The sequence below is a fragment of the Phalacrocorax carbo genome, chromosome 1 (genome assembly GCF_963921805.1).
Source record: "Phalacrocorax carbo chromosome 1, bPhaCar2.1, whole genome shotgun sequence".
NCBI lineage: Eukaryota > Metazoa > Chordata > Aves > Suliformes > Phalacrocoracidae > Phalacrocorax > Phalacrocorax carbo.
The window spans coordinates 133,505,783-133,533,060 of record NC_087513.1 but is presented as its reverse complement, the minus strand read 5'-3'; the positions used below and the strand labels follow the sequence as shown (position 1 = coordinate 133,533,060).

The following is a 27,278-nucleotide window of genomic DNA, read 5'->3' as shown; positions in this document are numbered from 1 at the left end:
GGGAAATAGCAGCGGGGCTGGCTGCTCTGGGTTTCTGCGGCCAGCCCATGCTGTTCCACACCTCTGATGAGCAGACATCTTTACAGGTGCGGCTGCATCTCCTCTTACCTCTACAACAGCTTTTAGAGTTGGTGGATTAACTCTGCATTTTTCTTCTTGATGGCCTCTGAAAGGCTATGGTAGCTCCATTTCCTTGGGGTTTTTCTCCATTGCCAAAGTCAGCATTGTATTGACTTTGTATCAGCCCACAAAGTGTACCCAAGTTCTCCTGTTTTTTTCCAATGCAGTGGTGCTTTCATCTGAGGTCCCTACGGTGTAAATAAGTTTATTAAATAAAGATGGGTGCGAGCAAGTGTGCATACACCATTATCTCCAAGTTATCGTCTTTTAACCCAAATTCCAACCCATATCTCTCCATGCTGCAAGCCATTTTGAATTGACGTTTCCAGTAAAATGCTGTAAAATGCAGTATGAAATGCTTTATTAGAATCCTCAATTCATGTTGCTTTCCTATTAAAAAGAAAAAGTAATTCAAGTTTTGCCTAAACTCTGTAAAGGGCACTTGGAAAGATTATCTACAGAAACAGGCTTATACAAAGCCTAGAGTTTTGTTTTGGATAATATGTTATTTTGAAGTGTTTTCCTCTTACTACTGTGTATATGCCTGTGTGTAACTTCACTGACACCTTCTGTAATCCCTAGTAGCACATCTCACACTTAGCAAGTCTGCAGTAGCTGCTTGGATTTAAGGATAATTTTCTCTGTATCAGTTTCCCTATTTCTTTGCACCATAAGTATTTAATATGGGGGCAAGCTATCGTACAGGCTTAGGACACCGGCACAATGGCTTGCTCATTTCTCATGACGTGCTATAGTTATGGCTTTTCCACACTTTTAACTTGTTTGTTTCTTTTTAAGTTTTTAGGGTTTTTTTGTCATCCACATCATCCCCCCACACCAAGTGATGGTATAACCTCTAGCTTGTTGAAATACCTAATGTGTTTTTTTTCCTGGGCTTCTGGAGGGCTGGATTCAGTGGTTCGGGTAACTTTTCCTGATCCTGTTCCTAACTTAATGGTAAACTTAAGTCATCAAGGACAAATGGCATAAAGGTGGCCCCAAAACTTCTGTGCAGACCCAGAGCTGTGCATAAAAAATTTGTGTAAGTTGGAGGCAGTAAGAATCATGATAGGAAGCCAATAGCATATGTAGCTGATTTGCAGTGACACAGATACCAGAGAGGAAATAATTTTGGGTGCTCATGAATAACGTGCCACTGGAACCATATGTGTGTGCACATCTCATATAAGCCTCTGTTATTTTTTAAATGGAAAACAAAATAATACTTTACTGTTGGTTTTTAAGCCTACAGAAGTCATTTACCACAGCTGCTTACTGTGGGAGATTTAGTAGCGTATTTATGCTAATAGGAATTACAAATGAACACTGAAGAGCAAATATAACTGTAGGATTTTATCCAACATCAGCTCACTGTCTGCAACATTGTCCAATTATATCAACATTCCCTTATTTAAATTACTCTATTTCTTGCCTTCCCATCCAGCAATGAAGGTGTATCTTCAATCCTGCCCATGCTGCATAAGGTGATTTGAAAACAGTGGGACTGGAAGAAAACCCTGTATATCTTGGCTGAAAAACTGATGTTCCTAATCTCTTTTCCCAAAGTCTAAATTTTAAGCCTATTGGTTTTGTAAATTCACACTGATCTGTGCAGGACTTCTATTTCTGGAGACCTTGGGACCTGGTTTTCCCACTGGTTCCACACTGGCAGTTTTGACAGGTGCTGAAGAAATTATGGACAAAGGCAAAGTGGTGAAGTGGAGGAGGTAGGCAGCTGTTCACGTTATCAGACTGAAACATCCCAAGTACGTTCCATCTCTGAAGATTAAAATCTGTTATATGAGCCCAAGAGTTAGGCTGTCAGTTTAGTGGCCATTGTTACCATTAGATGTTATTGATTTTTGGTGAAATCATGGAAACAAAGTGCTGTTTCCAGGGATGATAGGTGGGTCACCTTACCCACGCACAGGCACCCGGTGTTGTTGGAAAGCAAAGATATTATTCTTTTTAACATAGCGAATGTTCCACTCTCCAAATGTTACTTGATACTTCATAATTTGTTGAAGCTTTTTGGCCATTCATCATCCAGAATTGCAAGTGGAAACTGGGACCCAGTTCAAGAAGTTCCCTGCTAACATGCCTCCATGCTCCGCTGAATCCACAGAGAGCCACGAGCATGGGGCGCGCTCAGGCTGGGTCTGTAACCATCAATTATGCGTGTCCACGCTGATATGTGGCGCCGAGGCCAAGAAGCGGGGAAGGGCTCCCATCCGTCCTGCTGAGACCTCTCAGCCTCCTAAGTGGGGATGGCCACGTGCGGGCTCTGTGCTGGGAGCTGGTCTGGGGGTCTCCCCACGGCCAGTGTCCTTGGGTAAAGCCGAGATACATGGAGGATGAGGCAGGGTTTGCTTACCTCTGTTAGAGTTGTTTGGAGAAAGTGTTCAGCCAACTGAGGCACCTTCTTACTCTGTAGAATTACGTGAGGAATTTTAAGTGCTGGCAGGACACCTGGAGCTTTATGGGAAGGACTCTTTTTTAATAGAAATAAAAAAAAAGTGAAGATTTTGCTTTTGGCAGGATGCTATTTGTATACATGATGTTATTCTACCAGGCAACCGTTTTATATTAAACCAGAGGAATACCTTTTTTAGCTTGCATTTACAACCACCGTGCAAGAGGAGGGTGGTTTTTTTGATCATCTCCATGGTTTTGGCTGCAGAACAACATATGTTGTATAATCAGTGCAATAGGTACTGAAGAAGCCTATAACTGTAATAAAACCGAAAGTCTTCTATAACATGAAAGATTTTGCCATCTGCCGCTTTAATATAATACAAGTAGATTATCTTCCTCTCATGAAAATTATATATTAAGTCTAAAACAGCCAGACAAAATAAATTATGGTTTAAGAAGTGGTGGAAAGTAGCACAGTTAAAATTGAATTTGGGGAGTAGTTGATGGATGCCATAAAATCCTTTCTACAGAGATTTTTGGGAGAGTGGAAGAAGGGTGAGTGTCTTAATCAAAATGTGTTGTAATAATTTTTGAATCTGGCTTCATATTTATTGTAAAAACAGCAACAAAAAAGAGCTGAGAATCCAATGCCTTTATCTCTGGTGGAATGCACATACCCCTTTCTAGCTTACGCTAATCTGGTTTTGTGGAAGTGGAGTATTAAAACAGATGGTTAATGCTTCCATCTGGGTCCTATTCTTTCCTTGCGAATGGGCTGAACATTGCAGCAATTTGTTTGTATTTACTGCATTTTTCCTCAACTTTATCACCAGCCCTCAGACAGCTCAGGGAAGGAAAAAGCTTATCAAAACTTCAGGTCTCCCCAGCACTGAGAAAGCAGGCAGCGCAGTAAGACCGTAGCAGCTTGTTGCATTTGCATCCCTATGGGTTTTCTTTCCGTCTTACCATTTTCAGTTTCTGTAACAAGCAATAAAAAGAACTGGTGATTCACTGTGGGATGCACAAGACTCACAGAAACTGGAATTGAGACATCTTGACTTCTTAGGAATTGGCATTAAGCGCACAAATATGAATGTTTAGAAAGGAGCAAAATACCTCTGAAATGAATGTACGTAGAGATGATAGAAGATTGCAATAGGCACATACTGAGCGTTAAGCGTATTTAGTATCCTACTCTTTCTTACAGATAAGCTGTTCTCAATACTTTTTTGCAAAGCTAAGCAGCAGCACTGTATAGGTAATGACTGTGGGCTAGTCCAGTGAATGCACAGAGATAATTTCATTTCTGTGAGCAGTGCTATTGACTACAATGGGACTATTTTCATGTGTAAAGTTAGCCTGGAGAGCATAAGTGTTGGGCGAGATTGAATTCTGGGAAAGATTGAATATATACTTCACCTCTTCCAAAAAGGCACTCAGATAACAGAAATATGAAAGGTCCACGTAGACCCTCTGTTCTGGAATATCAGTTATGGATTGTCTTGAAAAGTGGGTGTGAAATCTTCATATAATCCAGCACTGCAAAGCAAAAGAACTGGAAATGTAAGCATAGAACCAGTATAGAACGCAAGGTAACGCATTCTCCTATGGTTATGAAAATCTTTCATCTGAGGCTTTCGAAGCACTTTGTGCTTAAGTGAGTGTTACATATTCTTTTAGAAAGGTACTGTTAAGTGTCATCTCATGGAGCAGTGAGGAGATTATGAATGGCTAGTCAAGGATCATGTGAAGAAATAATGAGCATTTGCGATTCCTAATGCTCTCCTTAAAGATGAAGAATTATCTGTCCTATTGCTCAATATTGACCATAGGCCACAGGTTGGTCTCTGGCCATGGCCGTTGTGTAGAACTTTATCTGCTGCCTGGAATAATGAGGAAGGTATGGCTATTCCTAGAAAATAGGAGACTGCGCTGGGGGAAAAAGGAGGTACTGCCTGTTAATAACTGGGCTTTGGGCTTTGCAAAGAGAAGGAGATTTGGAGTAGAACACTGCCTTGCTCTTTTCTGTGGTCACTTACTCTTCTTCTCAAAGTCAAGATATTCTTAGGCCTGGTCTGAAAACTCTCTTTTGCACTGCTGGTAGCACACAGCAGCAGGATTTTCTTTGCCCAACTACTGTAAGCCTGGACGTGGATGTAGGCACACCAGTACAGCAGCAGTTCCTCTGTCAGTAGCTTACTCCATTCTGTGGACATGAATGAGGTGCGCTTTTAAGCACTTCTACACTATTGCAACTGAATTTTCCTTTGGAAGACCATATTGCATAATATATAATCTCTCAGTTTTATAAACCAGTGGTGAAGAATTTTAAACCCTAATATAACGGTGAGAAGTTTCCAAGATGTGGGAAAACTTGAAGGCATTTATTGCTGTGCTGGAGGAAGGCAGTTTATTGCTCTGGTTCTGAATGAGAAGTGAGTTGCCCAAAGACTGTACTAAGCACGGTATAAAAACAATGAAGAACTAAAGGGAACCCATATCAGCTGCTCCTGATGGATCACCTTTTCCTTACACTCCACTGTAGGAGCTTGACCTGGAGTATCCTGGAGCCAGTCTCACTCTACCCGTGACCAGAAGGCTACAGGTGCTTTTACCCCATGTCCAAATCAGCCAAGAGAAGGAAATCTGTGAAGAATTCCTCTACCAAAAGAAAAAGCAGAGTGATTTTTCCTTTAAAATCCATGTGGGGCCAGCTTGGGGAGGCATCAGCTTGTAAACGTATCTGTAAAGCCTCTCAGGCCATGCCCAGAGGACTTTGTTGGGTTTGCTGATTCAGCTAACCCCGTCTTTGCATCAATGCACGTTGCATTTAAACAAAAGATTTTTGCCTTGGTTAAATGCTGTCAGTCCCTGAACAAAATCCCCTGCAACGGCATACCGATTTTTTTACGCTTGGGCACTTGTGTCATATTGCTCCGAGGAATGGAGATCTTTCGTAGAGGAGAACTTGCAGCTCTGCTGGCAGATCATCAATGTGTAGACCGGGCTTCTGCATGAGAGAGAAAGGAGACGCTCCAGAGAGCCGAGGCTTACCATGCCCAGCGCCGGCTGTCTGCCCACCCTGGGGGGAGGCTCTGAAAGATGCAGACAGCTATTTTTTTTGGTACTCTCCTGTAAGCAAAACACTCAGAAATGGCCTGTCCCAAGTGCCACTAGGTGGCACTTTAGGGACATGGCAGTCACTTGGTTTTTTCATTATGCATGAGCTGCATCGCCAGAACTAGTTTTTTGGCGGTTGGTTGTTGGGTTTTGTGGTGTGTTTTTTTGTTCTGGTTTTTTACTTGGTTGGGGTTTTTTTGTCAAATGTAACTATTTATTTATTTTTACCACCTGCCTGCTCCAGCCAGTCCTGCCCTGCTGGCTGCTGAGCTTTGCCATCCTCACGTCCTGGCAGCGGGGGAGGAGTGGCCAGCCCAGTGGCCCAACCTCAGCCAGCAGGTACCACAGCCCTGCAGATCAGCGGTTGCCACAGCTGTTAGGCTGACAGCCATATCAGAGCACTCAGCTAGTAAAAAAATGTATCTTGCATCATTAAGAACAGCGATAACTGAACTGCTGGAAATTTTGAAATCTTACCCTTCTTGGCAGCAGCACTCCAATTTATATTTGCTTCCATCAGAACACAAAACTCACCCTTTTTTTCTTTTTAAGTTCCCTTCACTTTAAAATAGTATTCTGCTGCATCAACACCATAAAAAAAAAAAAGTGGGTTCTGCAAAAGTTTGGGGTTTTTTGTCTTTTTTTTCTCCTCACCCTGGTCCTTTATCTTACTGTGATTTCAATTTTCCTGATTATTTGCAGTTGACATTGTAGAGTACCAGTGTATGTAGTTACTTCTACACTGTTTCTAATTCACTGGTGCTTGAAAAGTTGCATTTTATCTATGCATAAATAAAACGGTGTTGGTCTCCCTTCTTTTTCATTTTGTGGAATAAGTTACTGTATTCCTGCTTTTGATACAAGGTTTAACACAGACTCCAACAAAAGTGTGAGCACCAGAAGCAGCCTGCCTGGCCGGGTTAGGAGGGTATCTAGTGCTCCTGCTCCAAGAAGGGTCTTTAAGAGCTGGCTCCCGTATACCCCTCTCGCTGCTCAGTGTTGTGCAGCAAAGCTGTAGTTACATGTAGACATATTACATGGCGCTCTGAAAGGCTCTGTCTACTCCTGCTGTCCCTAAATGAATGATTTGTTGAAGTGATGTGATTCAGTCCCAAATTTACTGTGTGGCTCTGCTGGGTATTTGAACTTTGCTATCCCCAAATCATTCACGAAAGCCTCATGGACTTTGCCAGGTTACAGTTACCAGTGCTTAGAGCCTTCATTTCTTTCAAATATATAAAAAGTGGTTGTAGAAATCAGGGAGGTTGCAGGCTATTCCGGTTGCTGATAAAGAAATACTGTGTTGCATTAAATGCGCTTTTAAAGGTCTTTGATTTTTGTAGACAGAAAAAAAGATTGCTTTTTCCATTTCACACTCCTATTTGTACCAGAAATGTACCGTTATAGAAGCTCTTCAATCTATGCAAATCTTTCCAGAATCGAAATGTTAGTATCAAATAGTTAAGATCCAAATATGTAAGATGTTAGTATTCAAATAATACTGGAAAATTACAGGGTGGGTTTGTTTTGTTGGTGGGTTGTTTTTTTTTAACCACCAGATAACACTACACATGTAGCATACTTAGAAGCTGGGAGGGAGAAAAATCTTGTCAGCCAAGACACCTTTTCCTCCTCTCCAGAGGAATTTCACACGCATTTTAAAAAAAGATGACAAATCTCCCTTCTCTGTGCACATGTTCAACACTGTACATGGAGAACAGCAGTAACCTGACAGAAGCACGTTTCCCCTGCAGCCTTTCTGTACAGCTCTTATTGTGTGTGTTATGAAAGAAATGGAAGTGGTATGAAGTAGTCCCTCCTTTTAAAATATACAAAATTCTGTATTTTCTGTCATTTTTATTTAACTTATAGTTAAGTGCTGGGAAACTTGTGACTACTGCAGAGCTTGATGGGCATACACAGAAACGTCTTGGCAACAGCAATGTGTGTTCTTCGGTGTGTGACAGATGATGGTGATGATTATTATTATGGCTAAAATCCTGGCCCGTTTAAAGTTTGAAGTTTGCCTTGAACTTGGTTTTAAATGCAAGTTTTCACCTGTGTAGAAACGAGCCTTTTTTGAGGGAAGAGCTGGATGGCGGGTTGTCTATCCTGCCTGGGGGCCATTGTCAGACTGGCTCCGACTTGGCAGAAGTTGGGAAGGAGAAGGGGCCATCTGCCAGTGCCTCCCCACTCCTGCCTGCCTTCCCTGTCTTGGAGAGCCGGCCCATACCTTCTGCACAGAAAACAGCCGCACCGTGTTTATAACGTGTTTGCTGCAGTGCCCCTGGGGACAGGCAGCTCCAGTTCCTGCTGCCCTCCCTTAGCTGATATGCTGTGCCCTGTCCTGGTGAAGCAAATCAAAAGATGCTGGAAGATTTCAGGGGAGGTGAGGAAAGGGATTAACCCTCTGTTTTAACTTGCTGCTTAGTCAGATACTCTGGGGGGAGGGTGTTTGTTTTGCCCAAGTGTAGACCTGCGTGATGGGTGTTCAGCTTGATTTCTGTTTGAAACGTGAGAAGGGAGGAGGGAAGGTGATTTATTTGGCTTCTTTTATGACTTGTGTTTTCAGTAACTTTACTGGAATTTTTGTATAATTCAGACTTTCTCACTCCAGCCTTGCAAACTTCAAAGACAGAGGCTTGCTCCAATGAATTTTCATCGGTTTCAGGAGATGATAAGGTGACAGGGCACAACCGAGATCGTTCTAGCTTTTATCCACCCCCCTTAGTCATCATCTGAGTATTTAGGCCGTAAGGCTAACTCTAGAAGAAATTCTGGGTGCTAGGTCATTTACATTCAGAGAGATGGTTCCTAAAGCTTCACAGAAAAACTCTTCCCTTGTTTTATTAGCACAGTAAAATGCAAGAAAATGGTTTCATTAAAAATCTGCAAAAGACACATGTCATCCATTCAGCTGTCACCCTGGATCTCTATTTCCCCTACTGTTGAGTTGTTAAAGTAACTTTTGTGTGTAATGCTTCCTTTCATTGACTTTATTGTACGTGACTGCTAGTTGTTTTCTGGATGTAGCAATGACTGATTTGTTGTTGCAGACAGAGCAAGTATCTGAGGTTGAATTACATCCTCAGATGAATAGACCCCCGTCGCAGGCAGAAGAGAACAGTTCAGCAAAAAAGGTGAGACCTGTGCTTGTACCATTGTGGAGTGATTTGCCTCCATCAACAAATGTGGCTGTTTTAAGTTTTAAAGCAATTAAATAGAGGGTTAGGGTTATATTTTTACATGTTTTCCTTCTCTGGAGGTCAAAACGCTAGAGAGAACTGGGATTGTGTGTGACATCAGCTCAGATAAATCATTAAGAAAGCTCTTAGTACGTACACATCGATGCACGTGCTTTAAGACAGGCAGTTTGCCATTTGTTTCAAATCAATAGGGGCTTGTGGAGCCTTAGGGAAGACAAAAGAAGAGTTTGATTGTACTTGACCCCTGTCTCGCTGTAATTCTTCCAAATTGTGACACACTTCTTGCTTCCAGTTACTGAGGATTCAGTTTTGATGTAACCACACCTGTTTGCTAGAGGTCAGAATCTGCTACAAACTGTACATAGACTGGGAGAGATTTGCTCAAAGTGTGCAGTTTCTAATATGCTTTTGTATGAACATATAATTCATATAAAGTAAGCACTGAAATTGCAATGGCACTCTTCACAGGGCCTTGCTTAGCGATCGAGTGGCTTTAGCAATGGCTGCGAGCCTTTCCCCGCTCCTGGTCACGCTCCCGCTGCCTCCTTCCACCAGCCCCAGCCAGAAGAGGTTTTTGATAGGGAGCAAATGCAGATCCTCCCTGTGCCAGCCCCTCCTGCAGCCAGGGAACACCTGGCATTTGCTCAGCCCAACCAAGCACTGTTGGCAAGCTCTGTACCTCCTGCGTACCTTGCCCAGGGAGCATCATCGCGCTTCTTACCCTAATGGGGGGCACAGACAAATATCTGTTGTCATCCCCTATATGCAGTAGGGCTTTCAGGGCAGTGTCCTCACTCCAGTTTTTGCTCACTGCATGCTACTACTAGCCTAGCCTTGCTTCCTCCTTGCTCTGCTTTGCAGCCCTGCTGGGGAAATGAAATCCCTGTGGTCCACCTACTTCATGCTCACCCTCGTCCCACCTGGCTCCGTAATATACAGAGAAGCCTGGGCTGTGGGGTGTGGGAAGCAGGTTGTTGGCGCAATGCTGACCTACCCTCCGAGGCCTGCTGCAACAGCAGCCAGCCAAAGAACTGCTGCAGAGGGCTCTGCTTTTAGGTATGGGATCGTTTCTAACAGTGTTGCATTTGAAACGGAAGAAGGTTTAATCTTAAAGATTTGGTAGGCTTTTGGCAGTTCAGGGTAGTCTGGGATCGTGCATTTGGCATCCCACCAGTTTATAGTTATAAAAGGCATATGGAAGTTCCTCACTTGCTGTATGTTGTGTGTTTGTAGGGAGCTGCACATACGCATAGGATTTCAGAGCACAGTATTACCTGATGTCTGTGCAGTGCTGATGGGCTGACATCCTCATCAAAAAACCTCATAATATTTTTAGAATTTTTATTTTCAGTAATGATAGAACTTTAATGTTGAAGCCCCGTTTCCTTATAATTCTAATTCCTCTAATAATTGTAATCCCTTGAATACTAATTATTGATGGTCTTTTGTTGGTTTCATTCTGTATCACTCACAGTAGCCTCTTCTGCTGGACAATTTTATACATTTGTCTTCCTAAGCTGTTTTCAGTGTTGCTTCAGTAAGAGAGGAGAAGAGCAAGGAAAGACTCCATGCTAGATGGGTGAGGTAGTAACTTGGTACATGAGTGATTGATTATTGATTATTACCAACCAAGCATAATTAAAAATAAAACTTGTTTTGGTTTTCATGCTTTTGGGTCAACTGGAGGCTAGTATATGTATTTATACCCCTCTCTCTGTGCCCCTCCAAATGCACACAGAGCTATACAGACCAGTTCTGAAGAGCCTGTTATCCAGATGAAGACAAAGCACCAGTATAATAACTTCATTCATTAAGGGACTGCAAGAGTTAATGTTCCTTTTTTCAAAGTCAGAAACCTGAGAGGCTATTACCAAATTTGAATTAAGCTCCTGTGCCTCTTTAAATTATGAAATCTTAGGCCAGCTGTCAGCAATTTCTGTGTCACAAGTATTCCTCAGCCTAATGACGGGACGCATGTGGCCTGACTTAACGTTGCTGTGCTTCTCCCTTGCAGGAGGTTGTTCTCGCTCAGCCGCCATCCAAACCTGCCCGCAGGAAGCTCCGGACGGAGGTGCAGGGGCTGGAGACCCCTGAGCTTTCTCCCACTATAAATGTGACTTCTTCCCTGCCAGCAGTCAAGCCTCACCTCCCAGTCCAAAAGTAAAAACCTTTACCAAGCATGCCAAACTGCTCCATGAGATCTGATGTGACAGGGTTTGCTCTTTGCATAATTTTTTGCTTAATAGTTCTGGTTTTGAGAATGCTTCACAAGATACATGTCTCTGAAATCTACATGTCTTCTCAAATGCAGGCTAACTCTGTAGTGACTGTGTAAGTTGGTAATATTTGACTGATAAGCCTCTTTGAAGGTGTCCTGCCTCTGTATCTGGTAGATGTGTCTGAAGAGCAAGCCTAAATGTTCAACCAGCATCTCTAACACAACTCCGTTTAGCTCTGTGGGTGTGTTTTTGCCTTGCACATATCTTGCTGAATTTTGCTCATTCATGTGGACAGATATGACCAGATAAATGCCCAGGAAATTGAGTCACGAAATGCTTGGTGTTGGTCATATCCTTGTGGTATTTCTTCATCGCAAGGCAGGTTGGAAATGAGCTTGCCACTGGTATGAGCTGAGCCATAGACCGCTTGAGATAATCCGATAATTGCCAAACCCAGCATGTGTTGTTTGGTCTCATAAATTAGCTGTAGAAGCTGTCAGCAACAAAGACTTGTAGGGATTTCATTATATATGTATTTAATAGCAGTGGAGAAGGGGCTGTACAAATGGTAAGTGAAGGCACTTGAAGCCCTCTTGGGTCTATACACCCCCCTCAACTGAAGCAGTGTGCAAACATTATAGCCTGCCTTCACCTGGAGCCTTGCAAAGACATCTGGTTCAGTCTGAAACAATGAAACTGCCCAAATCAGTTGAGTGGTTCTTGTCAAACTGTTTATCAGTAAACGGAATCTGTGCTGCATAATTGGAGATTAGAATAAGTAATAATACTCCTAATAAGTAATAAGACTCCTAAGATGCCCTTAAAGTGCTATTTTGTGCTTTGGGAATGCATATTCCATAGTGGTTCAAAGAAAGATAACAGCATTTGTTAGCGTCTCAACTTAATCCTGTCTTGCCTATGTCTTTCCTAAAATGTTTAAATGACCACAGAGGTATATCTCCCTGTTTGTTCTATTTTCTTACTGTTATTACTTTATAGCCTATGGAGAGTAGTCTGAAGCAAAATCACGAAGCAGAAAACTGGCAGTTCACTGGAAGATAACAGCATAAAGCCCTGCCTGTGCTGTGGAAACAGATCCTGTTGCAAAGATCAGTGCCGTCGGCTCTGTTAAGAGAAAAGAGCTAATGGGGACTGTGTTCCACTATGGACCTTATTGAAACAGGACATCTGTTTTAGAGCAAATTTGTCATTAGAGCGCTCTTGATGCGTCATGTAAAACGTTAAAATAATCTATTTGGAAAAGGGCTTTGATATTCAGCCATTATTTTCTGTATTATTTTTTTTTCCTGTTGTTACCTCTGTTTCTTGGAATAGGTTGGTCCTTATGAACAGAGCTGTCTCTTTTTGTACCTGTCTGCCTAACTGTAATTTCCTCCAAATCAGTTACCATGGGCTATAGAGTAATAATAATAGGAGAGAAATCTTTTCTTTAAGCAGCAAAAGAGATGAGGAAAGTCCGTAAGCCATCTACCCGTTCCTGTTTGTGACATTAGATGGTTTTGATGGAAAGGACTGCTTTGAATAGAAGAGAGATTAATTTCTGAAGTAAAGAAGCATCAGAAACAGCAGTGCCGCCAAAAATCTGAGACAGTGTTTTCATGCAGATGTCCTTTCTTTCCGCAGAGATTTATTTCTGTATTTTCTGTTAACTGCTCCTGAATCTTTAAACTTCGCAAGTGTCTGAAAACACCTAAAGCAAAGATGCTGCAATAAATAGAGCTGTGCAGGGATTATTCTTAAGCTGAATCAGAAAGCAGTGATTCTGAAATAATTGAGACAGCCTGAAATGTTTCTGTCATTCAGGCTAACAGGTGTGACTGTTTTACTTTCAAGCAGTCCACCTGATTCAGCCATCTCATTTCAGTGTTAGGTGTTTCTTCTCTTAAATGCATAGTTTGTACCTTGTCTTTGAAGTGTAGTCCCGTGTGTGTAGAGTACGGACACGCAAAATGGGTGGCTGGCCTTCTGGCCTCAGCCACTGTTGAGGCTCTTAATTGAAATGTTTCATATTTATCTGTCTGGCAGACAGTCTTCCAAGCAGAAAAGGGCTATTCAGACTGCTATAAGAAAAAACAAAGAAGCCAATGCTGTGCTCGCCAGGTTGAACAGTGAGCTCCAGCAGCAGCTGAAGGTAAGGAATGCATTGAAAATAGGTGACAGAGCTCCCTGCAGTCATTTACATGTCACCTCTGGCAGAGAATCTTGTTCACCCTCTCAGATGAAACCTACTGCATTATTTCCTGCTCTCTGGAAGGGAATAACTATACTGTATGTGTGGGTAGGATGAGGCTTTCTGGCAAAAGTTACAACCTATGGGCCTACAGCTCCACTGACAGAGTAAGTCTAAAGGGTTCACTTTGTCTTTCTGAAAAATTTGATGATGTGGTGGTGTCACCTAGTGCAGAAGAGTAACTCAAGCCTAGATTTCTTGTCTTCTGGTCAGTTGTGCTACATAACTGTCTCCTGGAGTCAGGGATTCGATATACGTGGACTGGCCAAGCCATGCTTTTTGTGACCGTCTAACACTGATTTTTAATGTCTACCGACTTGTCTTTTAATGTGTTCTCAAGGGACCGTTTTCTTATAAATATCAGTAGTGGTTCTTCTGTTTTCTCAGTCCAAAGGTAGTGCAGACTTTAGTTTTTCATCTGCTACAGCTTTTTCTTCCACGCATATTATGAGCACACTTGCGTGGAAAGGCCGGTGAGCCCCCCGTTACACTTTTTCTTCAAGGTGAAAGTTTGATTTTGTGTTCAACATTGCTTTAACGTAATTTCTTAATTGGCTTTCACTGATGCAGGTTGGAGAGCCTGTACTGATATCATAGCAAAATATAGGACAACGATGGAAATAAGCATGGAGATGAAAGCTTTTAATGACAGCACATTGCCATCATTCCTTGGCTCAGGCCTTATCTGCTTCCACGCACTATCTTCAGCATGCTTAAAGTCCCTGACCTTCACAAAACACGCCAGTGCTGTTATCTGTATTTTATGGTAGGGTGAAGGAAGCACGTAAAGACAGAGAGATTTGCCTGAGTTCACACAGGAGCAGAAAACTGAACTTGTCTTTCAAGTTGTGTTGCTGCCTGAAAGCTTTCTGATGGAGCAGGGCCTTTGTGTTTCCGTGGGGACCAGAAGACTTGATGGGTGCCCCTCAGGCACAGCTTGGACTGAAGCGTGGGGAGTGTTCAGGTGCGCTCCCAGGCTGGGGCTGTGAGCCTGCCCAGATGGAGTGCCAAAGCCTGGAGGAGTCACAGGTCAGCCCGGCTCCCACATGGGCTGCGGTGAAGAGCAGCCAGGGACAGGGGCAGCCTCAAGACCAGGAGGCTGATCCCCAAATCCTTCACAGTTGGTTTCCAACTGAGACTGACGATCTTCCTGGCACAGCTGCCAAAGAGGTAGATTGCAAAGCCTGTGTCATCTTAGAAAGGCTGAGTCTCGTTCATTTTCAAAACAAAAGAGGTTGGTTGTATGAACCAAAAATTCTCAAAAAGCAGTTTTAAGGGAAATGTGATTTCAAAAAAACCTCATTTTCGTCGGTAAAATTGCCGACCTGCGGCCAGCGTTGCTGCATCCCAAACTATCCCACGTACAGTGGCTGTCTGCTCCTCTCCACGCTCACCCGAGCAAGTGTGGCATTGGTGGAGTGTTTTGAGACCACAGGGAGAGTTACTTAAACAGCAGAGCCCCTAGCTTCCAGCCAATGCCAGCGGTTTGCCTGGCTGCTCTTCACCGGAGCGGAGGGATGCAAGCGAGCATCCCAAAAGTTACAGCACGTCTCTCTCCCTCCTGCAGGAGGTTCACAAGGAACGAATTGCCTTGGAAACGCAGCTGGAGCAGCTACGTCCTGTCACCGTCTTGTGACCTCCCGCAGTGCTGTGCAGCGGCAATAGCAGAGCACGCGTCCTGACAGCCTTGCAAGGAGAGGAATGCGGCGCGGCTGGGCAGAGCTTCTGCTGAGGTGGTGGGGGGGACCGGCTTGTCGGGTCTCCCTTCACCCCGCTGCATGCACTTGCCTTTGTAGGTGAAGAAGGTACAGAAACCAAATATCTGACTGCCGGATATTTCTGAGCGGGGAGGATGCTTCGCCTTCTTTCCTCCCTCTTCCCAGCCTAATGTGTAAATACAGTTTATTGCTGAAACGAATAAGCTGAGAGTATTTTATTTATGTAAAGAATTCCTGATTTATATGCGTTCTGGCAGCACCTCCTGCCCGATCATTAAGAGGTACAGCATTTCTGAATCCTGGCTTAAATTTAAAACTCATCCTCTGAGATGGGCTTCTGGATGTTACTGATTCCTGTAGGGTTGTATTATGGTAGAGTACCTCTGGGTTTAATGTACTACAGGAATAAAACTCTCTAGACGTACAGAGTCTTTATCCGCAGTCACATGTCAGATAATTATTTTCTTAGCACTGTTTATTATGCAATCACAGATGTATTTTAATGTTACAGAACTCGTATTTTATAAGTCCAAATCATATGAGAGAACAGTAAATAATACTAAAAAATTTAATTATTTTGGAAATTACAAAAAACAAAATCTGTTTTTTGAGCTATAATGTTTCATATCACCAGTGTTTGATCAACTGCTTGCAACTGCCAGTGTCTCTGCATACTTTTAGCATGTTTGAGGTCACTGGTTTATAGCTTTTTTCTTTTTTGTCGTCTTTTTTTTTAACCAACAGTGTATTTCTAACAAGAGGTTAAATATGCATTCTGGGCATTTTTATAAAAGCTGTCTATGTACATTTGTATTAGTCTGCTTTGTTGTCTTAATAGCTGCTGATGTGTTTTAAGGATGTGTACAAGAACTGAATTTCCAAAAGCTGAAAGATAGCAGAAGTGCTATATATGAGGTTATAAAATGTGTGATGGAAATAATTGCCCTCTACAACAGGCTTTCATTAAGGTTCCTTTGCACCTCACTGGAGATGCTACTGATAGGATGAAGCTACTAATGCCCATCTGTTTTCTAAAGGAAGAAGGAAAGATTAATTTTTTTACCTGGGTGTGATCAGGCCAAGTGAATTCCATGGCAATTTTTTCCATGGATGCAGTGGTCATCGGCTTCAGTCTCAGTTCTCACCGTGGAAGCTGGCCAACTAATGTTGCTTTATTTCTTGGGCCAACACTCTTGTATTGGGTGACTTCAGACATAACAGTATCAGCCCTGCTCCCTCCATGGATATGATGTGCGCTTCATTGCAAGGGAACGTCACCTACCTGTTACCCGTCTTAAACATGAAGCTGCACGTGTTTCATATCCTGTTGTTCACTGACCTAATTTAGGTGTACGCGTTCGCCTTGCAGAAACAGCGCAGCAGTGTTTTACTGTTGTCGGTGTGATGCTGTAGGGTGGCTGAGAGGGAGGAGCAGCAGGTTTGAAGCAGCTGGGTAGCCTCCCTTCAGAGTGTATCGTGGAATGGCTGTGGTGGGGTAACAGAGGACACTAGAGCAGCCAAACGCTTTGTTTAGAGATGAGAAAGACATCAATGGGAATGTTTGAAGTGATGAGGAAACAGCCCACTTTTGCAGAAAGGGATATGGATGTGGGACGTGGATCCAGAAGCCCGAAGGCAAAATAAGCGTTTGCAGAATTGTTACTGAAAATCTGTTTTTGGCACGCATTGGTTTTGATTCAACGGAGTGTCGCTATGTCAACAAGCAACAACCGTTTCTCTGGATTTGGGACTTGTTTTCTGTGGCTGTTGCATAGCTGGGGTCAGACGGCCATTCCTGGTCAGTGACAAAATGTGAGAGCTGCAGACTTTTCCAGCAAGCTGCAAAACAGCCATTGCCCCCCTGCTGGTAGTGGTAAAGTTCAGAAGTTATCGTCGTTTATTTCATACGTTCATAACACTGAGTCATGTCTGAGATTTTAATGAGGTTAAGCGCTCCCTCTTTGTTTGCTTCTTAGTTCTTGTATTGTCGTTTGGTTAAGAAGCTCCTACTATTCAACAGGAAATAACAACGGCACGTTTGGTTTTTGTTTTGTGGTGATTTTTTAAGGAAAGGTTTTCAGTGATTGCAAAGAAGTGTGGATGTTGCATTTTTAAGGCAGTGGAGGACTTTTTCATGTTCGATAGGAGCTTCCTCTAGAATAATCCCCCATTTATTTCTCTTGAGCTATTCATGGAATAGATGCTGTTCAAAGGAAGAGTGGAAGAGTCTGCTTTATGTGTCCTTTTCAAATGTCTCCCTTCTAACATACATGGGTCTTTTTTTTCATTCACTGGAAGTTAGAATACTTGGTTAGCCAAGAATGAAGTATTTACTCAGTTGTTACCTTACCGCAGGACTTAATGAATTTAAAATCTAACCGTCCCTGCAATTTTAGGGGTGCAATCAAATGCCCCACTCAGCTTCAAGACCCAGAGTGTGAGTTGTTTTGTATTCTGTTTGGTGAAATGTTGGCTGTGATGACGATATGCTACTTCACATAGACAGTGAAGTGAAATATTCAAGGGAAAATGACAGCGGGTTATACATACGATGCAGGAAGTTATTCTTTTGTGTATCTCCATAGTTAAGCATTCATGGTAGCCCATGCAAACTGAAAAAGTGTCTGTGGGTTTAGGGGGCTGTTAGCATTTTGAGAGGGAGAGGAGAAGGCATCGTGAAGCTATAGACACTGCTTCCAGCAGTTCCTCCATGCAGCTGTGCTCATGGCTACTATTAAAAACCCCAGCTGATAAAAATTCACATCTAATTCCAGTACCACAGATTTGCTCAAAAAAATATATTTCCTTTGGAAAAATGTGGGTACAGTGAAGTCGTCATTTCTTGCAGAAACCTTTACTTTCTGAAGCTTTGGATGGCAGATGCTCCTAGACCCAAGGCAGACCATGTGGTCAGAAAGGGAGACAGCACAAGCAGTTTGCTCAATGTTCAGGGCACTTTCTTGAGCTACAGGAGAGCGATCAACTTTAAGCCTCCAATGTGCCTGACCCAGAACAGCAGCTAGGACCTGCCTGTCCCAGCTTATGGCCTGACCAAGGAGCGAGAGCAGCTTCCCACATGTGAGGTCTCACTCTCCTCTGTTCACGGTTTCTGTAGGTATTTATGCAGAGCAGAACATGCCCAGCAAGAGGGGATGACTGGAACAGGACCTGGAGCACGGCTTCATCTCAGAGGAGGCGTAGACTATGAGCCTGGTGCCCCTTCCTAAGTCCTCAATTTCACGCAGCTAGTCTGGTTTGGAGAACTAAATAGTTTTGTCTGCAGGACAAGACTAGATGGAGCAGATAAGGATCCCTCTCAGTGTGTGTGTGTTAAGTGTACGCTCACACGTCTTCTTTTTGATCATGCATTTCTTTATGGATCTGTTAATGTTCATATCACCTGATACCTTTCTATGAAATATTTGTTTCAATACACGGTAATTCAGTGGTGAAAAAAGAAAAATGCCCAGCTAAGTGCAGTGACTGGTTGCCTTTGTAGATCAAGTAATTTTTATTTGAGCCTTTATATATAAATAATGACCTGGTAATTAAGCAATGCAAAGAGTTTCCATTTCAGAGGCGTTCCTTTAAACAAACTGCCTGTGAACAAACAGTAATGCTTCATGATCAATGTTCTTCTCCTAGTTATTAAATTTGTACTAGGATGCAGTGGAAACATTACCACCTCTTTCCAGTTCTCTCTTCCAGAGAGTTTTGCTGATGTAGCAAAAATGTCAGTGATTAGTGGATTCAGCCCTGTTATTGGTAAGTTGGTGAATATCCTTTTTAACTCAAAAGATTACCTCCAAACTGTTTTATGTGTGTGGCCGTAGTTTTGCTGCTGGGAATTCTGTATCCATATCAGGATAGAGGCTATCATCCAGACAGTCCCAGCTTGACACTGCCACGGCTAACCAGTGCAGCATGGTGATGACTCGCATGGTAAAACGACCCCAAAGGGATGGTTGGGACTTGGAACCCTTCACAGGAAGCATTTAGGATGGGCATGATATGAAAATTGCCTTGTGGTGGTATATAAGCTGCTTTCCTCCCAGCTGTGCTTCCAGATCAGGAGAAAGACTGTAAAAGTTGCTGGCCAGGGAATGAGGGGCGTCAGTTTTCCAGGACCATCAACCCTTCGGCCTTCAGCACACACGGTCCTTGACAAGAAAATACATGGGGTTATAAAAGAAGGAAGGAGGCCCTCATGAAGCCACATATTTTATTGACTAAAGAGTAAAAGTACATTTTTCGGGGGGGGGGAATCACAGTGATGTAGTACCTTTGAGAAGAGATGATGTATTTTGAAGCTTTTTTTCAGTTATCTTCATGATAATGTGCTATGAATATATGCATTATGTTTTACTCTGTTACTGATTTTTTTATATTAAAAAGTTGTATTGCAAGCATTATCGTTGTTAATCTAAAAAAAAAACCCTGAGGCTATTATATATTTGAATTTTAACTTATGAAGTAGATAGCCAGATTAAGCAATTTGTTTTCACAGCTGCAGACTGTCCACGTGGTAAGCTGCAAAATGTATAGTGTTCTATACTGTGCCCATCTAATTTTGGAAAATGTACGTGATATGGAGCTGGGTGCTACATTAAAATAAAAGCGGCCAATAACTTCAAATTGCCATGCTTTTGTGGTTTATTTAGGATGTCAATTGTGCAGATCTGCCAGGAGAGCAGAAACTGACTCGCTGTGGAAAAAACACAGCGTTGAAATGTCTGACCTTCAGCTATGAAAGATGAAATCACTTACATTGGGATTGTGTGTATGCGAGAGAGAGAGAGAGACTTACTTAAAGTGAAATCATATTTCCTTAGGCTTCAGTTAAGTCAAAACTTCATCTTTACTTTGTCAGGCCTTGCTTTGTCAGAATTCAGACTCGGCTCTGTGATTAAACCCAAAGAGGTGCCCCCTTTTCTAACCTGGATGGCACCACCGCGAAGGAAAAGCCCTTCCAAGCCTCCAGCAGATACCTTTGGTCAGAGGGCATCCAAGGAGGAGCAGCAAGAGAACTTGAGCCATTTCCCCCAGCACCCCTGTGATCAGTGGTTTTGGCCCCTCGTCAACTGCAAGAGCTGAAATTAAACTGGGGAAAGGAAAACGTTTGAAGAGCTGACCTTCACCGTCGGGGAGCTGGAGGGGATGGTGTACTTCTGCTCTTTAACTAGTGTGATTTTTGAGAATTATGTCACAGCTATCCGAAGAGCAGGGCTTTAAAGGAGGAAATAATTAATGATAAATTAATTCTTACAGCATTAAGCTATGACAAGGGATGTTTTATTGGCCTAAAAGTATGTCTCTGGTGTACGTGAGGCACAAGGCCAAGGTGCTAAAAACTTGTAAATATCCTGTAGGGAGCTATTCTGCATCGACAGTGGGATGGATTTAGATGGCTCTTCCATTCTTAGTTTTTACAGTTAGATGGTACTCTGGGGTGCCTTCATGCAATTCCGGATTGGCTCTCCGTATTCAAATTCACATTTCCAATAATCTTACGTAAAAAATAAAAGATGCCTCTTCCTGCTCTAGAAAAGAAGTTCTTAGTGGAAGAGGGCAAGAAAAGCAATAAGAGAAGATTGAAAGATTTCAAAGAACATTTTTTATCCTTCTGCTATTTTTAAGGTAACACTGCTTCACAAGCGTGCCTGCTTAGATGCAACGCTTACATGGCTTCTGCGGCAAAGCAGAACAAAGGAAAGTTAACGAAAAAATTGCCGCAGTTTCTATAGCCCATAGCTGGATCTTCCACCTGATGGTCTCATCACTCCTCCTGGTTACCTCCCCCACCAGCCCCCCTGGCGCTGTGTGCCCTCAAACAAATGCATGGTGGAGTGGGAGGCCCTGGGTACATGAGGTCAGCTTGTGGCAGGCGCTCAAGTCCCCCGTATTCCCTCAGCACCCGCCACTTTGGGCACGTGTCTGGAAGCAGCTGCATTAGCTGTGTCGTCCCAGTAATCCCCCTGCTAAATGCTGAACTGGTATTCCTGGTTAAATCCTGAACTGGTTTACGTTTAGTGATTGCTAACTTAAATAGCACAAGCCAGGGAGAATGTCTTACCTGAGGATGTTTTGAGGCTGCTTTATGCATCAGAAATGTGATGGGCTAGACAAGACTAAGGCTATATATCGCATCTAGTCTGGTTTTTGCGAGAGGGAGGGAAGGAGGGAGGAAGAAGGGGATTTTTGCCTTAGCTAGGCTGCTCCCACAAGAAATGTCATTTTTTTACTTCCCATGCTTGGTTCATGTAGGGAGCTTAACTCATCCCTGTGCTGTGGTCTTCAATGAAACATGGATATAACAGCTGGAAAATGCACAGGTAATGCCTCTCTGCCACAGGCCCCCCCCCCCAGGGCCTCCTCGCCCTGCAGAGATAAGCAGTAGTGGCACGGTGAGAGCATGTCCAGCCCTGTGACAGCAAATGGCATACAGAGCCCAGCAAGGAGGAAAGCAGAGAAGCAGGCACTATGTCAGCTCTGGTGGGACCACAACAGAGGGAAAAGGTGACGCGGGAAAGGTAATCGTTCTTCTGAGGTAGCAGGGAAGTCAGTGCACCTCCACCACCTTGCTCCGCCCCCACACAACAGAATAATATGCTTAAAAAAACCCCTGCTGGACACCTCGCTGTTAGGAGGCTTGGATGTCAGACTGCTACTTGATAACGTGAGCTATTCTCTTCCAAGGTCACTTAAGGAATTCAGTAGTTCACGCTGTCTGTCACAGGCTTAAGGTGCATTAAGCCAGTGATACCAGTGTTGGGCAGACTGATACAAGGCGTGCATTGTTTACTGCAGTTTTCACGCTCTTATCTGAGAGGGAAAAGCCAGCACATGATCTCACCTGGGTCCTGTTTCCCAGCCCTGTGCTGTTCCTAAAGGACACCATATACTCGATAAGAAATAATGGTTTCCTGGGTTATTAATGAGTTCTTACAGCAATTTCCCTTCAGAGTAGTCATCTTGGGTGATGGAGGTGTGCGCTTTCAAAAGCGATTAGCCCTCAGAGGGGGCAATGCTGGGATGCACCACACTCTGTCCACAGAAAAGCAACTCCCTTTTGGGTGTCTTAGCTTGGACACTAAAGAAACTAGTGCTGCCAGAGTCATCAGTCACTTGAACCTATCAGCCAAAATGTCTCCTGGGCTTAAAAGAGCCTTCCTTGGGAAAAAGTTTGTTTCCAGTGCTTAGTACTGTACCACATGGCAAGAAAAAAAAAAAAAAAAGGAAAGAAAAAGTTGTTGCTTTAGTTGCTCTCCAAATATCTGTGTAATTGTGTTATTCGAGTGCTTCTTCAGGGGTGTGATTTCTGGATCTGTTAATGCAAAAACCCTCAGTCGGGAACTTTGATCCAGGCATCCCAGGGCTTTTAGGGGACTCTGATTTTAAAATGGCCTTCATTTTTCACCCCAACCTATTTATTCCAATCACCCACATTAGTGCAAATAGTACCACGTATTTTTAAGCCCATACGTTTATCTTTACAGCCTTTCAAACTGCTGTTGTGGGTATATCATGCTCCAATTAGAGCTGGCCATTAAGTGCACATGGAGCTATGTCAAAGTGCAGGTAAGCAAGTAACAGGTATTTGTGTCAAGTGGGGCAGGAGTGTCGTCCTCCTGCTCTGAGTTTTACCATCATGGGTGAGCTCTAGTTTGAGGAGGAAAAATGCAGTTTTATTTCCCTGCCCTTAGTTATGAAGCTAACTTAGCTTAATGCGTATTTTAATGGGTTGGACCCTCAGCCATACTTTCTTACTCTTTCCTCTAGTTTGATTCATTACCTTGTTTTTAAAATTTGTCTGGCACCCTGCAATTGCTTGGTTTTGCACAAAGTGGAAAGACTGAGCAGAGTGCAGGTGCTTACCAGCTGGTCCTGCTTTCAGCCCCTAGCCTGGGAGGCTCGGCATGCTTTTGCTCTCGCACGCAAGTGTATGGTTGGGTTGACAACTTTGTTCTGGTTTGGTTGATTCTGGAGGTGGCTTTGGCTGCAGGTGACGAAGTACAGGGGCCTCTTCAGGACATATTGGCTTGGTGGAGATTGTCTCACTGTGGACGTGCAGCTTTGCAAGCTGGATATCAAAATGGTCTATGAAAATCTGGACTCAGCTCAAACTTTGAGCACAGAAACCTGAGGGTGCTTGGCAGAGTTTGGGAAAAGTTACAGAAATTATATTTGAGACTAACAGCAATGCTAATCCATCTCATCCAAGATGCCACTCTAACACTGGGCAGTGACAAAAAGTGTTGGTGTAAAAGGGAAGAACCCCAAAGTTGTCAAAAATGGTTCAGTGAATAGACTTTGGATGACCACTGCCTTGGCTGACATGCTGGCCTTTCTTCTGGCATCTCTGGAACCTGACGCGTGGAATGCTGCAGTCTGCTCAAGGCCAGCATCTGCTTCGCTTTTGACCACAGCAATTTCTCTTCTGTGTAAATCAAGTTAGAGAAATACCTGTAATACACACTCAGCAGTATAACCTCTATACAAACATATTTACAGAAGTTTCTGCTTTACTTTTCCATTTGCCATGCATTATTTGATATGTGTTTTTTATCATTTCCTGTGTTATTTTTCTCCAGTATAGACAGAGGAATTCCCATCTGTTCAGCCTGTCTTTTTCCAGACATTTCTTTGTCTCTAGTTGGTTTTTCTGCCTTTCTCTCGGCTTTTTCTCCTTCCTTTTATTGTTTTTGTTGGGTTTTTTTGTGGTTTTGTTTTGTTTTAAAATAGGGAAGCCAAAACTGAAGCCAGTTTGTTGTCACCTCATTTCTAAAGCAGTGACTCTGTAAAATACAGCATCATGATACCCAGGAGTTTATACTTCTTTTTTTTCTCTTCCCCCCCCCCCCCCCCCCCCCCCGTCTGGCAGACCTGCAAACATCAGCTGACATCCTGGAAGGGTAGGACCACCCTTGTGGATTGAGAAATTGTACATAACACTGTACAAGCTAGTAAAAGGTGGTGTGAATCTCTGTCTCTCGCTCTCTTTTCTCAATGCTTGCATCAAACCCAAGGCATCATTTTAAAGTAATAATTTCTTTTTTAGACCATGAGAAGTGTTTGTGGGCCACCCTACCCCATAGCAGGTACACTCTGTGAACATCCATGTCTCAGAGAACTGCATGGAAAAGTTTCTGCATGAGCTGGAGAGGAAACCTCAGGCCTTAGCTGACTGAGAGCCCGTATCTCCCTGAAAGAGAGTGCTAAAAAAGATGTCTCTTCAGGCAGATAAAAATTGTCCTCTGACCTCGTGTGCTTTGATTTCCACTCCTTTAGATAACAATATCACTGTGTGTGTCTCCTGAGAATGCAAATCCCAAGCTCAGGAGTTGCTCTGCAGCTTATGGTAATGGTAACTCTGAGCCTGGGCTTGCGAAGTTCCCAGGAAGAAGGACAATTTTGCAGGTAATTTTACATCCTGAGGTGTCTCATTAACAGTCTAATCTATTTATTCTCAAGAAGAAGAAGCAGGATCAAAGGCAGGAAAGGACTGAGATATCAAAATTAGTTCTAATAAAATTAATAAATATCTCAATTTTTATTTCCCTTAAATAGGTGTATTTTTTGCTCCTCTTTGAATTTTGCAAAGCCTGTTGAGAGTTGCTCTCATTTTTGTGCTCAGACATCACTGCACCTTTTTTCCTTATGCAGCTGTCTTTCATCATTAGGGAAGAAGTAATAATTCAGGCCTCAAATCTAGCTTTTGTCTAAAAGGAAATCAGGTTGATTATTTACTACCTACACAACAGGATACCGTGTAATCCTCTCATCTGTTAGAAGGGCACAAGTTATTTATGTTAATATTCAACCTAGATGTATGTGTTAGTAGCTGTTATTTTATGACAATAATTTAATTATGTATCCTTTAACACAATTGGAAGTGGGTGACATATAGGGGAATGTGAATTTTGCTTGCTGCAAGTGTAAGTTTGCCGTAGGCGGGTGCTGAAGGCTTAAAGCAGTGATTCTGCAGGCCACAGTAGCCAGGGTACTCAGAAAGACTGGTTTGTTTTTGTTGTGCAAGTTGAGCGAAGTGGTAAAAATAAATTACATTTCAGAAGTTCTGTAGGGACTTAAGAAATTAGTAGGAAAACCAGCTTTATTTTAAAGGATTTAATCTTCACTTTCACAGTGTCATGTTGGCCAAGGTGTTACAAGCCCCAGTGATTCAAATGTGTGAATCCAGCTTTCAAAATAACAAGGTGGGCTTAAAAACAGCGAGAACTGAAAATTGAATGGGAAATTTGTTTAGTATGACTTCTGGCTCCTGAATCTTTACTAAGGCATCTTTTTAATGCCTGACCACAGATTTTTTCAGAATTAAAGCTAAGCTTACTTTTTTTAATCCCTTGCTTCCAGCAGCCGGAGCTTTAAGAAGTACAGTCAATGCTTGGAAAGAGCAAATAGGCAGCAGTGCTGTTCAGCTGTCGATACACATGTAACAGCACTGCTGCCATCTCAAAACATTGTAGCTAATATGTAAATAATAGCCATATGAAAAAACATCAAACAGCTTCATTATTACCCTGTCATTCTCCAAAAAATAAAAAAGTTTCAGGGAGTCCATAATTACTTTGCACAGGTTTAATATATCCTAAATCAAAATATACAAAGTGTCAAAATGGCTAATATTTTACTCAAACCTGTCTTGTCTCTGCTATCAAATGCAGAGTGTGAAAGCTGCCAGACTGACATACCTGGATGGGTTATATATGTTATGTATAAGTTATATGTTGCTGTAAAGAGAAGGAGCGTTTCCAGCTTCTCTTCTAAAGGTCCTTCTACCAGCAGAGAGTTCAGTAACTGTGACTTCCAAGGGCCCACCATAAAGGAGTAAATGTACACAAGCTGTATTTTCCTCTAGCACCAAGGCTTACCTCTCAGAGAAGACTGCCAGAGTGTTTGGGACTATTGGGTGCCCAGTGGCAGGACCAGAGGCAAGGGGCACAAACCGAAACAGAGGAGGTTCCCTCTGAACACCAGGAAACACTTTTCCACTGTGAGGGTGACCGAGCCCTGGCACAGGTTGCCGGGGGAGGTTGCAGAGTATCCACCCTTGAAGATACTCAAAAGCCCCCTGGACATAGTCCTGGGCAACTGACTCTAGGTGGCCCTGCTTGAGCAGGGGGTTGGATGAGATCGCCCTCAGAATTCCCTTCCAACCTCAACCGGTCTGTGATTCTGTGATTAACACAAGGTCAATATTGTCCCATTTAAATGGGAAAATCACATCTGTATTAACCACCATAGCCAGTTTTATAAAAGAAATTAGAAGCCATCCCTTGCTGTATTTTGCTTATGTGTTGTCGCCTGCATATATTTCATGTTTAGGCAACAGCCTATCATAATTATTTAGCTGAGTGTTTCTATAGGGAAAATTCATGAAACTGAACTCTTGTTTCTGTGCGCTGGTAAGGCAGAAGAGCAGTGATCTTTGTTCTGAAAATGCTTTGGGGGCAGAGAAATCTCAGCCTGTATTTCTGACAAAGCCAGCCTGTTACTGCAACTCCTTCTCTTCCATCAAAAATCTCTCTCAACCCAACAATGTTGGCCAGTTCCACCAGCCTTCCTTGAGGCAAACAGGATTGGCCTCAGCATATAACCCACTTTTCTGAGGACTGTCATTTCAGAGAGACTGAATTGTTTAATCAGCAGTGACCTAATAACATGTATGTGACAGGTGCATCAGGGCTCAGTGAACTAATGAAGTGTGGAAGGCCTTGGCTCAAGAGTCTGGGGGATGAATCGGGAAGCTAATACGGGATGAGCCAGCCAAAGAGATTATTTTCTTGCACAGGCAACAGGGAGAGCTCTACAAAGCTGTCTGAAATCCTGCCTTCCTAGAAATCCACTCCTTTAAGCTTGTGGACTAGATTCTTTGGCCCCTCAAAGGGAGCCAGGACAGCCTTCCCCTTCTCTGTAACCAGCTGGCAAGGAAATGGGGAGACCTGGACTTCACTTAGCATTAGCATGAAGACAACTGGAAAACCTCTACTGATGCTACTGACTGGGGGCAGGTGCTGAACCTTGCCAGCCAGCATCCTGCACAAGGCACGGCAGCGTAAGCCCGTGACAGGCAGCCACTCAAAAATAAAGGTATTAATGGAATGGGTTACAGTTGCATTAATAAAATATTATCCTGAGGAAATAATCTGATTAATTCTGAGAGGAAAAAGTGCTTGAGGCTGTCTCTACTGTCATGGTGCTTGAATATCTG

General features: G+C 43.0%; 1 protein-coding gene across 1 annotated transcript in view; it reads left to right on the top strand.

Annotated features, from left to right (window-relative positions):
- REPS2 (RALBP1 associated Eps domain containing 2) overlaps positions 1-19,684 on the top strand; it is a 102,893-nt gene extending 83,209 nt beyond the window's left edge. The window contains exons 15-18 of the mRNA XM_064474855.1: positions 8,712-8,795; positions 10,876-11,021; positions 13,127-13,232; positions 14,899-19,684. Coding sequence (XP_064330925.1) covers positions 8,712-8,795; positions 10,876-11,021; positions 13,127-13,232; positions 14,899-14,967 — 405 coding nt within the window. The 3' untranslated portion in view covers positions 14,968-19,684. The remainder of the gene's footprint in view (positions 1-8,711; positions 8,796-10,875; positions 11,022-13,126; positions 13,233-14,898) is intronic.
- The last annotated feature ends 7,594 nt before the right edge of the window (positions 19,685-27,278 follow it).